Below are 13,590 nucleotides of genomic sequence, written 5' to 3'. Positions count from 1 at the left end.
CACGGATTTGTATCGTTTTATACTGATGAACGGTAATTTTACAATTAGGGTCTTTTTATTTTTGTATGTTTACAAATAAAGGCAACAGTAGTATACCGCTGTTCAAAACTCATAAATTTGCTTCGTTGACTGTCCCGTTGAAAGCACTATGTATCGTATAGGCTAATATATAAAAGTCAGCAGGCTTCCACAATTCTTCTAAATTAAAGCCAACTAGTAATTCCTTTTGCACCTTAGAGCCTCGAACACGAAGAAGAACATGGAGAAAAAGGAGATGAAATGTTAAAACACATTCTTACAATCAACAAAGGAATTGAACCGACAACCTTATTATTTGAGACAGGCATGGTACTATAAAACTAGGCATATTATTTTGAACTGTATGCATAGTTTATTAGAAACTACAACAAATAAAAAATACATTGTTTATATTTATTTTTGCGATTTATGTTTACCAAAAATATTAACATTTGCTCTGCGAGTTTTTGAATGCAATCTGAAAAAAAAAATCAATGGATCATTAAACAATTATATAGTTGTAAACGTTACAAACAAATATTCTTGGGAAAATATCAACAGCTGGTTCTATTCGTTAAAGCAAAGAACGTTACCAATTTGATCAATTCATCAGTTTGTCCTTTTCTTCTTTCTTTGCTTGCGTTTTCTGTCTTGTGTCGACTCTTTAAAGTTTGTGGCAATTGTTGTGGTATTTTCATACGTTCTTTCTGTAGGCATTAGATCATCATATGTCTGACAATCACTGGCTGTGGTAAGTGTTGCATACGGACCGTTAACGCCTGGTGCAGGTTGTGGGACGTTGTCATATCTCACCGACTCATTCGTGTTTGAACAAGATTGCACAGATCGTTTTGCATTTGACTTAGACCTGCAACATATAAGATAACAAAACTACTTAATTGGAAGCTTTTCATAATATAGAAGAAAAAAACAATCATGATATAGAAATATCTGTGTTAAATTTTGACACGAAATCATGATATAGAAATATCTGTGTTAAATTTTGAAACGAAATCATGATATAGAAATATCTGTGTTAAATTTTGTAACGATAACCTTGCAAAAGTTTTGTACCGTCTAATTGTGTGATTTTGACAACACACTGTCAGCACAAAATATGCGATGCCCATAATAAATTCAACAATAAAACCTAAGTGAATGATAACATGCATGTGAATAAAATATAGTTCAGCATTTGATACTCTGCTTTATTTTGACATAAGGATAAAAATATTAAGAAGAGGTAATACAAATCAAAGGGACATTCAACCTCTTGCGTCTAACATAAACTGACATGACATCATATTAAGAGAAACAACGTTAAAAAACACAACATTAAAAACAAAAGACCGATCAACAAAAATTAGGGGTTTGTATGAAATAAATCTATTAAGTATTTGACCGTTATCATTGTTTATATTGAAGTATATGTTCTTCAACTTGATATTAATTCTTTATTCTTCTAAGTCTTTTTCAAATGTAGGAATTCATTCATATACTGTTATATTTAGGTCAACTGCACTGTAATAGAGACACACGGAGAGTAGGGGATGACAGGAAATTGGTTAAAACTGACAAAAAAAACGTAGATACTATATATTAATAACGTGTGCATCATGACAGGTGCCACATGTGGTGCAGAATCTGCTTACTCCTCTAGAGCACCTGCAATCACCTACAGCTTGTGGTGGGTGTGTTCGTGTGTTGCTTAGTTAATTTTTTTCTCAGTTATGTCTTGTATACTATGAGTTTGAATGTCCCTCTGGTATATTTCGCCCCTCTTTTGCAAGACACATTCATGACAAATACATGTATGTTGTTGGCCCCGCAGATAAGGACCTAAGCAACATCGTATGTTGTGTGTTAATCACATTCGAACTGCTTGACTTATGAAGAAGTAAATCCTTAATAATCATAGGTCTGTTCTATGTTTGTTTGGAATTTCAACTAAAGATTGACATGATGAAGGAGTGCATCTTCTTGTACTATATTGGATGCCTAACTTGAATAAGTATCCTTACAACAATGTTGTATTACTTGGTCTTCCAACTGCTCCACGAAGCCTCTATTTGAATTATTTACATCAATTTTATCAGCAATCACAGCCAAACTATTTGGAAATATCTATTTAGAGGTGGTGTGTATCAGATGATCGTACAGAAAAAAAAATCTTCTAAAATACGTACAAATTATAAAGACTCTTTCATCTTGAAATGGTATAATAAACATTTGGTGTTTCCACACTTAACGAAAGTATTCCCTATCAAAAACTAAAAAGGTTGGTCCTGTCGTGTTTAACTAAAAAGAATGGCCAATGTAGATACCTGTGTTTTGTCTTAGGGAGGGATTAATACTTTTCTTCACAAACATCACATTCTGATTTGCTTTAAATACAGAATTCTCTAAATCTGACAATTTCAAGATTTCTAGTTTGACAGCAAAATTATAAAAAAAAAGAGATGTGGTATGATTGCCAATAAGACAACTCTCCACAAGAGACCAAAATGACACAGAAATTAACAACTATAGGTCACCGTACGGCCTTCAGCAATGAGCAACGCCAATACCGCACATTCAGCTATAAAAGGCTTCGAAAAGACAATGTAAAACAATTCAAAAGAGAAAACTAATGGCCTTATATATATAAAAAATTTAAAAAAAAAACAATAATGTAACACAAAAACAAACGACAACTACTGAATAACATACTCCTGATGTTTTTTCAACAAACAATCGACATTATCATAAGAACTAACAGAACTTCTTATGTGCCGACTTGTTCCTTTATTTATATTATTTCATACAGAAACTTTTGAGGAAGGAGAAAAAGAAGTAAGCAGTATCCCTCTACAATTCTCTCAGCTTAAAAGATGATCTTCTGTACTATATAATTATAATTTTGCAATTATGTTGAAAGCATATATTCTATCGAACTTGAGATAAAGAATACCATAATTAAGTCTGTTCCAGATCTTGACTTACGTCTATATATTGACAATAAAGGTCGGTTGAAAACAAAACTTTTCGACAAAAATGATGATTTCGGCTTCCCAATTACGACATTTCTATTTCTATGCAGTAACATTCAAGCAAAACTGCATTTGGAGTATTTATCTCTCATATTATAGGGCTTTTATAATGAAAACCCTATTAGAGGGTTGCTGCTCACAAGGAAACTATTAAACAAAGAGTCCAAGTGGGGAAGTTGAAAACATCTCTTCACAAATTTTAAGGACACTATTTCAAGTTTGTTGATCATTAACATGGTTAAGGAATATTTGTTTTACAAAAGACAACGGATATAGTCCAATTGTTGTATCTTAAATCCCGTCACTTTGTCCGCCCAAATGTGACCCGCAGTTTTTAGTGGGGGTTGAATTTTTGTGTTGCTCAGTCTTTAGTTTTCTATGTTGTGTGTTGTTTATTGTTGTGTGTTTGTTTTATTTCAAGCCATGTAGTGTTAGATAATTTTTCGACCTATGAGTTTGGATGTCGTTAAAGTATATTAATCCTCCACTGTGAATAGTGAAGCAGCGGTGAGGACAATTTTAGAAATTTAAATAACCTAAATACCTCATGAGATTTTAATAGCTCATTGGAAAGCTGAAATCGTGTACTTTTTGAAAATATGTGTCGTAAATATAATATCTGGTACAATTATACCGAAAATCAAGGTCAAAATTATCACTTAAAAAATTTCTGTTTTCATCTGGAGAAACAATACCATTGATATTTTTCAAAATTAATAATCTATTCAATAAATGTAATGATTAGTTTTATGTAGAAATGCGTTATTTCATACAAAATCTTTTTCATATTTGCACATGACGTCAGAACAACGTTTTTTAAAACTTTTTTGAAGGTAGTCCGTTGTATACAAATTATAAAGCCTAATAAAAAACAATAACATAATAACCTTATTATTTGACCTCGACAAATAGCATTTCTTGAATACTTTATAATAAAAATTTTCCAAAGAGTATCCAAAATGCATAGTTGATAAATCAAACAAAATGTGCAGTCATGTTAAATTTCCTTTCAGTTTTCAAGGATTCGACATGTCACTGATTTTTTATAAAATGAATTCCAACTATCTCAATACAAGATACCTTTTCATATAATATAGTTATTGGAGCGATATTTTACTAAATATTTGCAAGCGTATTGTAGAACAAATTCAAAAATTGCGACATGACCGTTTCGTTATCTATGATGAGTTTATTTTCATACCAAATGAAACGTCGAAAAAAATCTAGCAAATTAAAATAAAGTTACCAAATATAACATGCAACAAGAACTATTTTTCTGTTATTTCATCTGTGTCATCAGCTATGTCGGCTGATTCTGCCTGGACATTTTTACAACTACCTAAATTTTGACGAAAACATAAATCAGTGCAATGAGGACCCTGGTCCTTGCAAACACATGCTGTCTGGTATGCTTTTTCCCCTTGCACGAACAAATAAGATCTTGTAGAAAACTGGCTTTAACTTGTAATTTTGCGCAATTTTCCAACCAAAAGCACATGGGGAGCCATTATTTTGGGTTGGCTAAATTTCTCAAAATGGAACAAGTTATTCGGTACAATAACTAGACTATTCATGCATATTATTTTTTTTTACCAATTACCACAACATATCTGGAGTCTGGTCGATTTGGATCTTTGCAAGTGTTTAAACGTTCAAGTGCATTTTGACGACACGACAGTTCGCCTCTTATTTTAGGTTTTGTAAAGGGTAAGCACTGCATCAGCGAGGATACTTTTTCGTCATAGACTAATGATTTGTTCTGTTTCCGTTCAAACCATTGTCTGGTACTAAATCCGAGTGTTCCATGTATAACTGAATTTTGGAATATAGCACGCGCCATCGAGTGAAATGTGTTTTTACCGCCAATTTATTCGGTATTAATGTCAATATTGTCCACACCTTCTTGGAATAAGGAACCATAGTTTGCTATACCGAATGGGACAAAACAACCACCTTGTATTTTTATTAATGAAGTAGTTATGTTATTACAATTTGACAATTTTACTGCGAGAGCAGCACATTTACTTCGAATTTCATGCGAAATATCCATAAATACCGAAAACAAATGTTTCAAAAGACTTTTTGTCAAGAAGCCAAGTAACAAAACTTATCAAAGAGTGGCACCATTAATTACTTCTGACACTTCCAACGATACTTCGACATTTGCGCCGATTTTGAAAATTTTCATTCTTTCATTTGCGCCGATTTCATTTTTTCATTTGCGCCGATTTTATATTTTTTCCTAATTGGATTTACAGGTAAGTTACAGGTAAGTTTATACTTTTATATTGGCTGAGCACAGAGTATAAAGACAAATCAAGTGACATTGCAATTGGTAAATGGTTATCCCAATGTTTCAGGTTACCATTCCTTTCCCTAAATGAAATCGATGACTGCTTCACGTTTGACATTGTCTGACGCTCCACTCCTTCTGATGACAAATGTCATACATTCTTAGACAACGTGCAAGTACACATTCCATAACGGTCAACTAATTCGCCAAATATAGAAGATGCGAAATCATAAGAAAGGAACACATTAGATGTGTTGCCTACTCGGCAAGAACAGATTTATGATTTGAATGTATTCCGATTTTATGGATTTGAATGCTGCACATATATTTTTAATTCGTCATTTAAGTATAAACAAAGTGCTTTTATCTTAGGTTTTTACTTCTTGATTTTAAGCAGGAGACAACAGTTTTATACATGTTATGATTGACAATTCATAACATATGTACAACTGGCTAACGGAAGAGGTCTTTAATGATAAATGAAAATAACATTACTGGGATGGAGAGTTGTCTCATTGGCACTCATACCACATCTTCTTTTATCATTTCACCTGTTTTTACCTGTTATTTACCTGTAAAAAAAATCGGCGCAAATGAAAAAAAAAATCGGCGCAAATGAAAGAAAAAATCGGCGCAAATGAAATGCAGATCGGCGCAAATGCAAAACGCCGTTTGAAGGTTAATAACAAGATACACAAACATCTTTAATTTTTTTCTTAATATTGAGGCTACTTCATCAAGAACATGCATATCGGTTTGTTCGTTTGTTTTGGTGGAGCTACATGTACTTAAGTCGGCTTTTATCTCAAGTATTTCTAATTCTGCTTAGATGTTATTCGCTGCGTTAACAGTGTCTCCAATGGAAGTATCGCTAGCAAATGCAATGCTAGATTTACCTAGTCCTTGTTGAGCAAAAAATACACTGCCATCCCTGTAGTGCTTCTCAAGTTAAGATGGTACTTTTGCTAACTATTTAAGCCTTAAGTTTAGAGGAATTACAGTATGTCTTACTTATTTTATTAGGAAAAAAAAGACTGGTACATTGTCAAAAGTGAGATTGTCATACAGGAGACTTTTTGTCACGAATAAGGTCTCTGTCTATAATTTCAACTACACTTTCAAATGCCAAATCATACGCAGATTTATCAATGGATTTTGGTCTATATGTCAAGTATATTGTCAGACATGCTGCGTGATACACTGCATTATTGAGCAAATTATCTTGCTCTATTCGATTAATCATTTCAGCGTCTCATGCTCTAATTAGTTTTCAAAAGTACCAGGATTATAATTGAGTACGCCAGACGCGCGTTTCGTCTACATAAGACTCATCAGTGACGCTCATATCGAAATATTTATAAAGCCAAACAAGTACAAAGTTGAAGGGAATTGAGGATCCAAAATTCCAAAAAGTTGTGCCAAATACGGCTAAAGTAATCTATGCCTGGAATAAGAATATCCTTAGTTTTTCGAAAAATTTAAAGTTTTGTAAACAGGAAATTTATAAAAATGACCACATTATTGATATTCATGTCAACACCGAAGTGTTGACTACTTGGCTGATGATACCCTCGGGGACGAAACGTCCACCAGCAGTGGCAGCATCTTCAAGATTGACTAACCTTTCAGCAGATAAAATTGTGTGTAGTATTTTCACCCTTTTATGAGACATTTTTTTTTGCAAATAATAAACTTTGAAATTTTGTGATCATTATTTTCAGGCACTAAACATTTAAATAAATCGGAATTTTAATCTGGTGTTTCCTTAATTTGCAGCTGTAGAACATGATACTCATTTTAAATTCTGTTTACTTGTGTAGATTCTAAAACATGACCTATACTACCTAAATACGGGTATTTCACTTGCAGAATTCATTCAAATAACTGAAAAAATCATCACGTCTCTTTGCTGCAGCATTTATTAGACTTTTTCTTCCAGATTCTATTGATGTTATTAAAATTTCTTCAACAACAGAAGAACAGATAATACATTTGTCAACACCAACATCCACTCTCCTTTTTGGGGCATCTGGTGGAACCAGTGTTAACGAGACTGTAAAATTGTCCGTTTGATTAAATAAAGAACAAATCAAACACACCTGAAAACCAAATAAACCCTAAAATGATATTCACTTTCCCAGTTAAATTCAACAAAACGAACAAACAACAATACCAAACAACATAAATTAATCACAAGGCTTCGGAAATTATAAAATGAACAAGAAATATGCTTGATAATGACTACAAATGACCTTCGCTAAATTGCTGAATGTGGGACTATGACTAGAAACTACAACATTGTCGGTAAATCTGTGACAAATATTCGGACTTGTAATCTGGATAAAAAGCAGATATTTAGCCAAATATCTATCTTATTATGAATTAACTTCAAAAAGTAAATCGGGTCGATTGAAGTATTATAAGACGGCTTTACTGTTGTGCCTTTAAAATACACCTATACTGCACGTGCAAATAATGCTAGGTGAAAAAAAGATGATTTTTCAGTGTTATTTTCAACCATTTTCAGATGCATTGTGCTTTACATAATTATATAACTATTTGGAAATGCCCTTACATTGTATGAAGTTTAGGAATAACTGTATTTACCAATTTCGTTCACACATTATTTTTTAGAACGGGTTTGTTATGAAATTTGTCTACTGAATCAGTAATGGGGTATTCGATGCAAATTGGGTCATTTGTACCACATTTGATATTTACGACAAACATTTTTCTAAAGCTGAATAATTGATAGACAATTTAAAACTCCATGAGGTATTTAGGTAATTTAAAAATCGTTTACTAAGCGACTTTTTCAACATTCGCCGCTCCACTATAATTCATTATTATTCGTTGGATACCAATTTTCGTGGACTAAGTGGGTACAGGTCAACCACGAAATTAAATAATCAACGAATAGCAAATTAAATATAGGCTTGTATGCAGACTTTGGCAAAATCACGAAATTAAATATCCACGAACATGTAATAAGTTGTCCTTAATCCACGGAAATTGGTACCCATGAAAATAAATGAATTCACAGTATTTCATATTAAGGTCAAGTGATTAAAAAATTCAGTGTATGCAAACATTGATTTCATTTACCGTTTTCTTATCAATACGACTAGTATTGCTAGCATCAGTAATAAAGTCAAGCCTACTGCAACACCAACAATGCCACCTACAAAATGTAGTTTTGTAATCAGAAATAACATGCACTTAATTAAACGTCGAACTCATCAGAATACATAAATTTGTCCAAGTTAGTTTTTTTAGTTTGTTCAATTGGTCACAGTTATGTTAATATTTTCTTTCATTTGTTTTGACGATCTCCATGGTTTTGTGTAAGATTAATAAAACAACGATCTAATATTTATACTTTGTACCGTATATATTTTTTCTAAAAGGTGTCAATGAGAAAACTCTCCCCATGGCAATTAAAATAAAGTATTTGGTCTTCAATAATGAGAAAAACCCATACCGTATAGTTTATATAATTATATAGTTATATAGCTTTACAATACTATGACCTGAAAAATATGAATCACTGCATTTGAGAAAACGGAAGTTGTAATTAGTATCATAACAATTAACCCAAAAAACAATATGACGGAGATCAACCACTGAGCGAGAGGCTTGGTACACATGAAAATTATCATGGTTAAACGTATGAGCGCCCAATCCTCTCCTTACCTGGGACGACAACGTTTCAGCAAAACATTAGAAGAAACTGAAAAAAATCAGTCGACTATGTGTCTTCTTAAAATCAGAATCTCAATGGAGACTAAATACTTGATATGTTCTATATTAAAACAGTCAAAAAGTCCTCATGATCTTTTTAAATGTGAAAACAGAAATCTCAAAAAAGAAATAAGTTATTTTCCAATATCATTGAATATGAAACTCACCAACATAATTACTGTTTCGTTCAGGAAATGGTGTAACTGAGTTGGATGGAGGAACTGGTGATTTTGTTATGTCTTAAAGAATGAAATTCATATTTAAAATCAATATATAACATACTTCGAGTAAAAAGTGTACATAGATTTTAAAGGTAGCCAACACAATGCATGAATTATTTCATAGTATATCTCAAAGCCACGTTAACAGTGATTTCTATTTGCGCAATTTATTATTTCAATTGCGCCACCAACCATATTTCATCCCCCATTAATACAGGCATTTATTAAAATGATAATAAAATAAGATGAGGTGTATTGAGAAGTTTCATTAGAAAAAATGATGGCAACAACTATTGTAAGATTAGAGGCATTGTTCCTTCATTGTACATATAGCTTTAATTTTGGTTTGGCTAAAGTGTTACTGTATATATGTTTTCTGTTACATTTTAAATTTTATACTTCTATAATTTGTAGTTTTTAAAAATTGCTTTGTTTTAATGTATATAACATTATTCTCATTATAAGCATATATTCTATAAGCTGAATATGTGTTTACTTTGAAATAAAGTATAATTATTATAATCACTTTCGTTCTCTAAAAAGAAGTGAAAGTATAATATTTAGCACTAACAATTCGTAAACATGTTCATTTTAAACAAGGTTACAATGAGGTATCAACTTGTGGCGTAACATATACAATGTTTTTCTCATATACTCAAGCAAATTCAACGCGTCCCATATGTATACATGTATCGAACAGTATAATGTGTTCAGTATAACATGTAGTGGTTTATAGTGTGTCGTAGATTAAATTTATTCGTTCATTGTATGTTTGCTTGTTTTTGGTCTATTTGTCTTTTTGATCGATTCAAGCCATTTCAATTGATATTTTATAGTGTTTTTTTGTGTTGTAATGTTCATGATGTTACACTACTGGCTCGGGTCACGAAATGAAAGTTTATACTTTTAAAACGTTTAAACCCACTGCATATGTATGCACCTGTCCTAAGTCATGAACCTAGCTAGCTGTATATTGGTTGCCGTTTGTTGGAATCAACGAGACAACTCTCCATTTAAGTCACAATGTATAATAAAAAGTTATAGGTCAAAGTACGGCGGTCAATATGCCGAAATAAAACAACAAACACAAGGTTCATTGAAATACTAGTATAGTAAAATATTGTAGTAAAAAAATGTTGTATGTTCGAGTACAGAATCATTTTTTTACAAAATTAATATGTTTGTTTAAACCTAAAATTGAAGAAATTGTTTGTTTTCACAGTATCAGATAACCTTGACTCTTGTGTCAACACAATGTAGAAGGCGAATTACTTCGTTATTTATGCCTTTTGCAAATAATTTTCATAAAATTACCAATCATGTACATGCACCAACTATTCTTTCATTCTACATACAAAACAATTACAAAGAAGCTAAATTGAAAAAAGTAACACTGTATATTTTTCGACACATCATTTGTTTTCATATAAGAACATAATTTCCTTACTTGTTACAATGTTGTAGACAGAAAACGTGAAATTCCCACCACACGTGTTAACTGTATCACTTAAACAGTATATATCACACTCTGTATCGTCCAATTTGACAGGTCTATATCTATCGAAGCGGTTCCAAAATTGGATATAATACTCATCTCTACAACCACATTTGTCACCACTCTGTAATGATATCAGTGTATAAAAGACTTAAGAATCTAAATTCAGAAAACTTTTAGATTAATTTTTAATGCTGAAGTAAGCGATAGAAATATAATATTTGATATTTTAAAACTTTAGTATTCATTTCAAAATTAATAAAACATTAACATAGCTTATTCTTGTTAACTTAAACCATCGTTATTTGTGAAAACAATTGTTACACGCAACTTAGTTTAAACATTGTTGTGACGTGATTCTATTGTTTTACCTGTTCTTTATTTCAGTGATTGGACTATCATTTACTTGTAAGAAACCATTATGTTACTTTTAGCTGTCCAATATTTTTAAGAATAGTCCTCTTCTTTCTTAAAAATATTTGACAGCTAAAGCTGAAATAAAAAAAAAACTATTAATTACCCTTATTGTTTTCATCATATAAAGAAAAATACAACCAAAGAACCGAAGACAATTAAAAACAGCATTTTATTAAAGTCAACTTCCAATACATTAATTTTGTCACTCATCAAAACGGTTTCTTGAGGAAAAACATAACTTTCAAATTGATTTTATGAACTACCAATACTTATATCACAGCCGTTTTTCGGTTTTCTCATGTTTTGGGGTTGTATCTTTTCGCACTAATTCAATAAGTTGATTATGCTCGTTGTAAGTCTTGTATTTGTAGCCAGTCTTGTTTTTTTTTTGCCTTTATGAATTTCTTTTTTCAAAATATTTCTCCTCGTCCGTCTTTAGGTTATCAAAAATAACCTCTGGTGTTGCTCTTATTCTTCCTAGCATCATGTTCAACTACAATTAAAATGAAAAATGCAATAAAGTAATGCATCTAAAATTTGACAGATCATGCCGCAATACAAGGGCCATGAACAACCTAAACCTTATCATGTTTACAAAGTGCGAATCTATAACTTCCTTAGTGAACTAGGGGACTATAATACTTTTTAGAATTTTCAGGTTTCGGCGTTGATTTTCAAGGTTTTTTTTAAGTAATTGCCTAAATATGAATATAATGCAACACTTCGCTTATGAACAACGATGAATATGAGAAACAGAATAAAGGAAAACATTACTGCATTTTATCTGTTAAACAAACCAACCGTGTGTCCGATTCGCACTTTGCTCGCAGTGATCTGTTTATAAACGTGTTTTTTTCAAAAGAAAATCGAGATCGGAAACATTTAAAAAAAAAAAAAAGACAAGGGACTCAATACACAAATAAAACGAAAAAAAGAGCGATACGACCTTGCAGAAAAAAGAAAAAACCAGAAAATGGGGGGGGGGGGGGGTATTCAGGTGGTACCGTTTGGGTAAACAATAACAGTCTTGAAAATTCCAACAATAGAATATCACTGATAGTCCCCTAGTTCATGAAGGAAGTTCTAGACTCGCACTTTGTACACAGGATAAAGTTTATGTTGTTCATGGCCCTCGTATTGCGGCATGATCTATCAAATTTTAGAAGCATTACTTTATATTGCTTTTTTTCATTTTCATTGTAGTTGGAAAGGATGTTAGGAAGATTAAGAGCAACACCTGAGGTAAATTTTGATAACCTATAGACGGACGAGGATAAATATTATGAAAAAAGAAATTCATAAAAGCAACAAAAACAAGACTTACAACGAGCATAATCAACTTTATCTATGAATTAGCGTTAAAAGAGACAATCCAAAAACATGAGATAAATGGCTGTGATATAAGTATTGGTAGTGTTGAAAATCAATTTGAATGTGATTTTTTTCCTAAAGAAACCGTTTTGATGAGTGACAACATTATTGTATTGGAAGGTGATGACTTTAATAAAAAAAAATGTTGTTCTCTGGTGGTATTTTTGGTTTACATGATGAAAACAATTGGGATAATTAATAGTTTTTTTTATTTCAGTGATTGAACTATCGTTTACCTGTAAAAAACAGTTATGCTACCTTTAGCTGTCCAATATTTTTAAGAAAGAAGAGGGCTATTCTTAAAAATATTGGACAGCTGAAGGTAACATAATGGTTTCTTACAGGTAAATAATAGTCCTATCACTGAAATAAAGAACAGTTAAAACATAAGAATGACGTCACAACAATGTTTTAAGAAAGTCTCGTATCAAAGTTGTAAAATAAGATAGTCCATTGCCCTTTGATATAAAATATAAAGCCAATGTTTATCAAAAGCGGAGATATAACACTACAAGCTTAACACGACAATACCTGATCTGTTATTATTCTTGGATTTAAAATTCTGCTAGATGGCCTTACGTCATTAACGTTTTGACAGATTATATTTAAAATTATAAGTGCTTACCGTTATCCCGAACTGTTGACTCGACAATCTTGTTTGGCAGTGTCTCATACAAACAAATGGAGACATATTCAAGCTTGAATTTGTATAAAAGTATCGAAAAAATCTTGTTGACTTATATCTGCCATAGCACCCAGCATATGTGTAGTCAAGACCTTGAACGAATTTAGAATGAAGTAATTTAAGCACATCAAATATTAAATTTTTTGTGACACATGTTATGCAAAACTTGTTTGTGAAATGTATGGGATTTAAGATTCACGAACCAAATTTTTGATATTGAATATCTTTCAGTTTTGTTACTAGTATAATATATGTTATAGAAGATCAAATTACATATTTCAAATAGCTTATTGTTAACCTATAACTAAATGTCATTAAAG

The 13,590-nt window shown here is 31.7% G+C and overlaps 1 protein-coding gene across 3 annotated transcripts; it reads right to left on the bottom strand.

Annotated features, from left to right (window-relative positions):
- Positions 1–368: 368 nt before the first annotated feature.
- Positions 369–13,382, bottom strand: LOC143044828 (uncharacterized). 3 transcript variants are annotated; one of them, XM_076217010.1, is made up of 6 exons: positions 13,211–13,382; positions 11,669–11,707; positions 10,750–10,921; positions 9,249–9,320; positions 8,446–8,521; positions 369–886 (listed from the first exon to the last, which is right to left on the bottom strand). In XM_076217010.1, exons 1-6 carry the CDS (start codon positions 13,274–13,276, stop codon positions 628–630), a joined length of 684 nt encoding a protein of 227 aa, XP_076073125.1. In that variant the 5' UTR covers positions 13,277–13,382; the 3' UTR covers positions 369–627. The 3 variants fall into 3 exon arrangements, 2 of the variants coding, with proteins under 2 accessions (XP_076073125.1, XP_076073126.1); XR_012968789.1 differs by lacking the exons at positions 11,669–11,707; positions 13,211–13,382 and adding an exon at positions 11,169–11,660; XM_076217011.1 differs by lacking the exon at positions 11,669–11,707 and having other exon boundaries at positions 13,211–13,381.
- Between the last annotated feature and the right edge of the window lie 208 nt (positions 13,383–13,590).

Source organism: Mytilus galloprovincialis, chromosome 9 (genome assembly GCF_965363235.1).
Source record: "Mytilus galloprovincialis chromosome 9, xbMytGall1.hap1.1, whole genome shotgun sequence".
NCBI lineage: Eukaryota > Metazoa > Mollusca > Bivalvia > Mytilida > Mytilidae > Mytilus > Mytilus galloprovincialis.
This window is presented reverse-complemented; position numbering and strand designations above follow the sequence as displayed.

What these genes read in the sequence shown, in the direction of transcription:
- LOC143044828 (XM_076217010.1), bottom strand. Translation starts at nt 13,276, where the DNA reads ATGTCTCCATTTGTTTGTATGAGACACTGCCAAACAAGATTGTCGAGT. An exon ending in GTCAACAGTTCGGGATAACG is followed by an intron (nt 11,708 to 13,210) that starts GTAAGCACTTAT and finishes TTTTAATTGTAG; the next exon opens with TTGAACATGATGCTAGGAAG. An exon ending in ACGAAACAGTAATTATGTTG is followed by an intron (nt 8,522 to 9,248) that starts GTGAGTTTCATA and finishes TACATTTTGTAG; the next exon opens with GTGGCATTGTTGGTGTTGCA.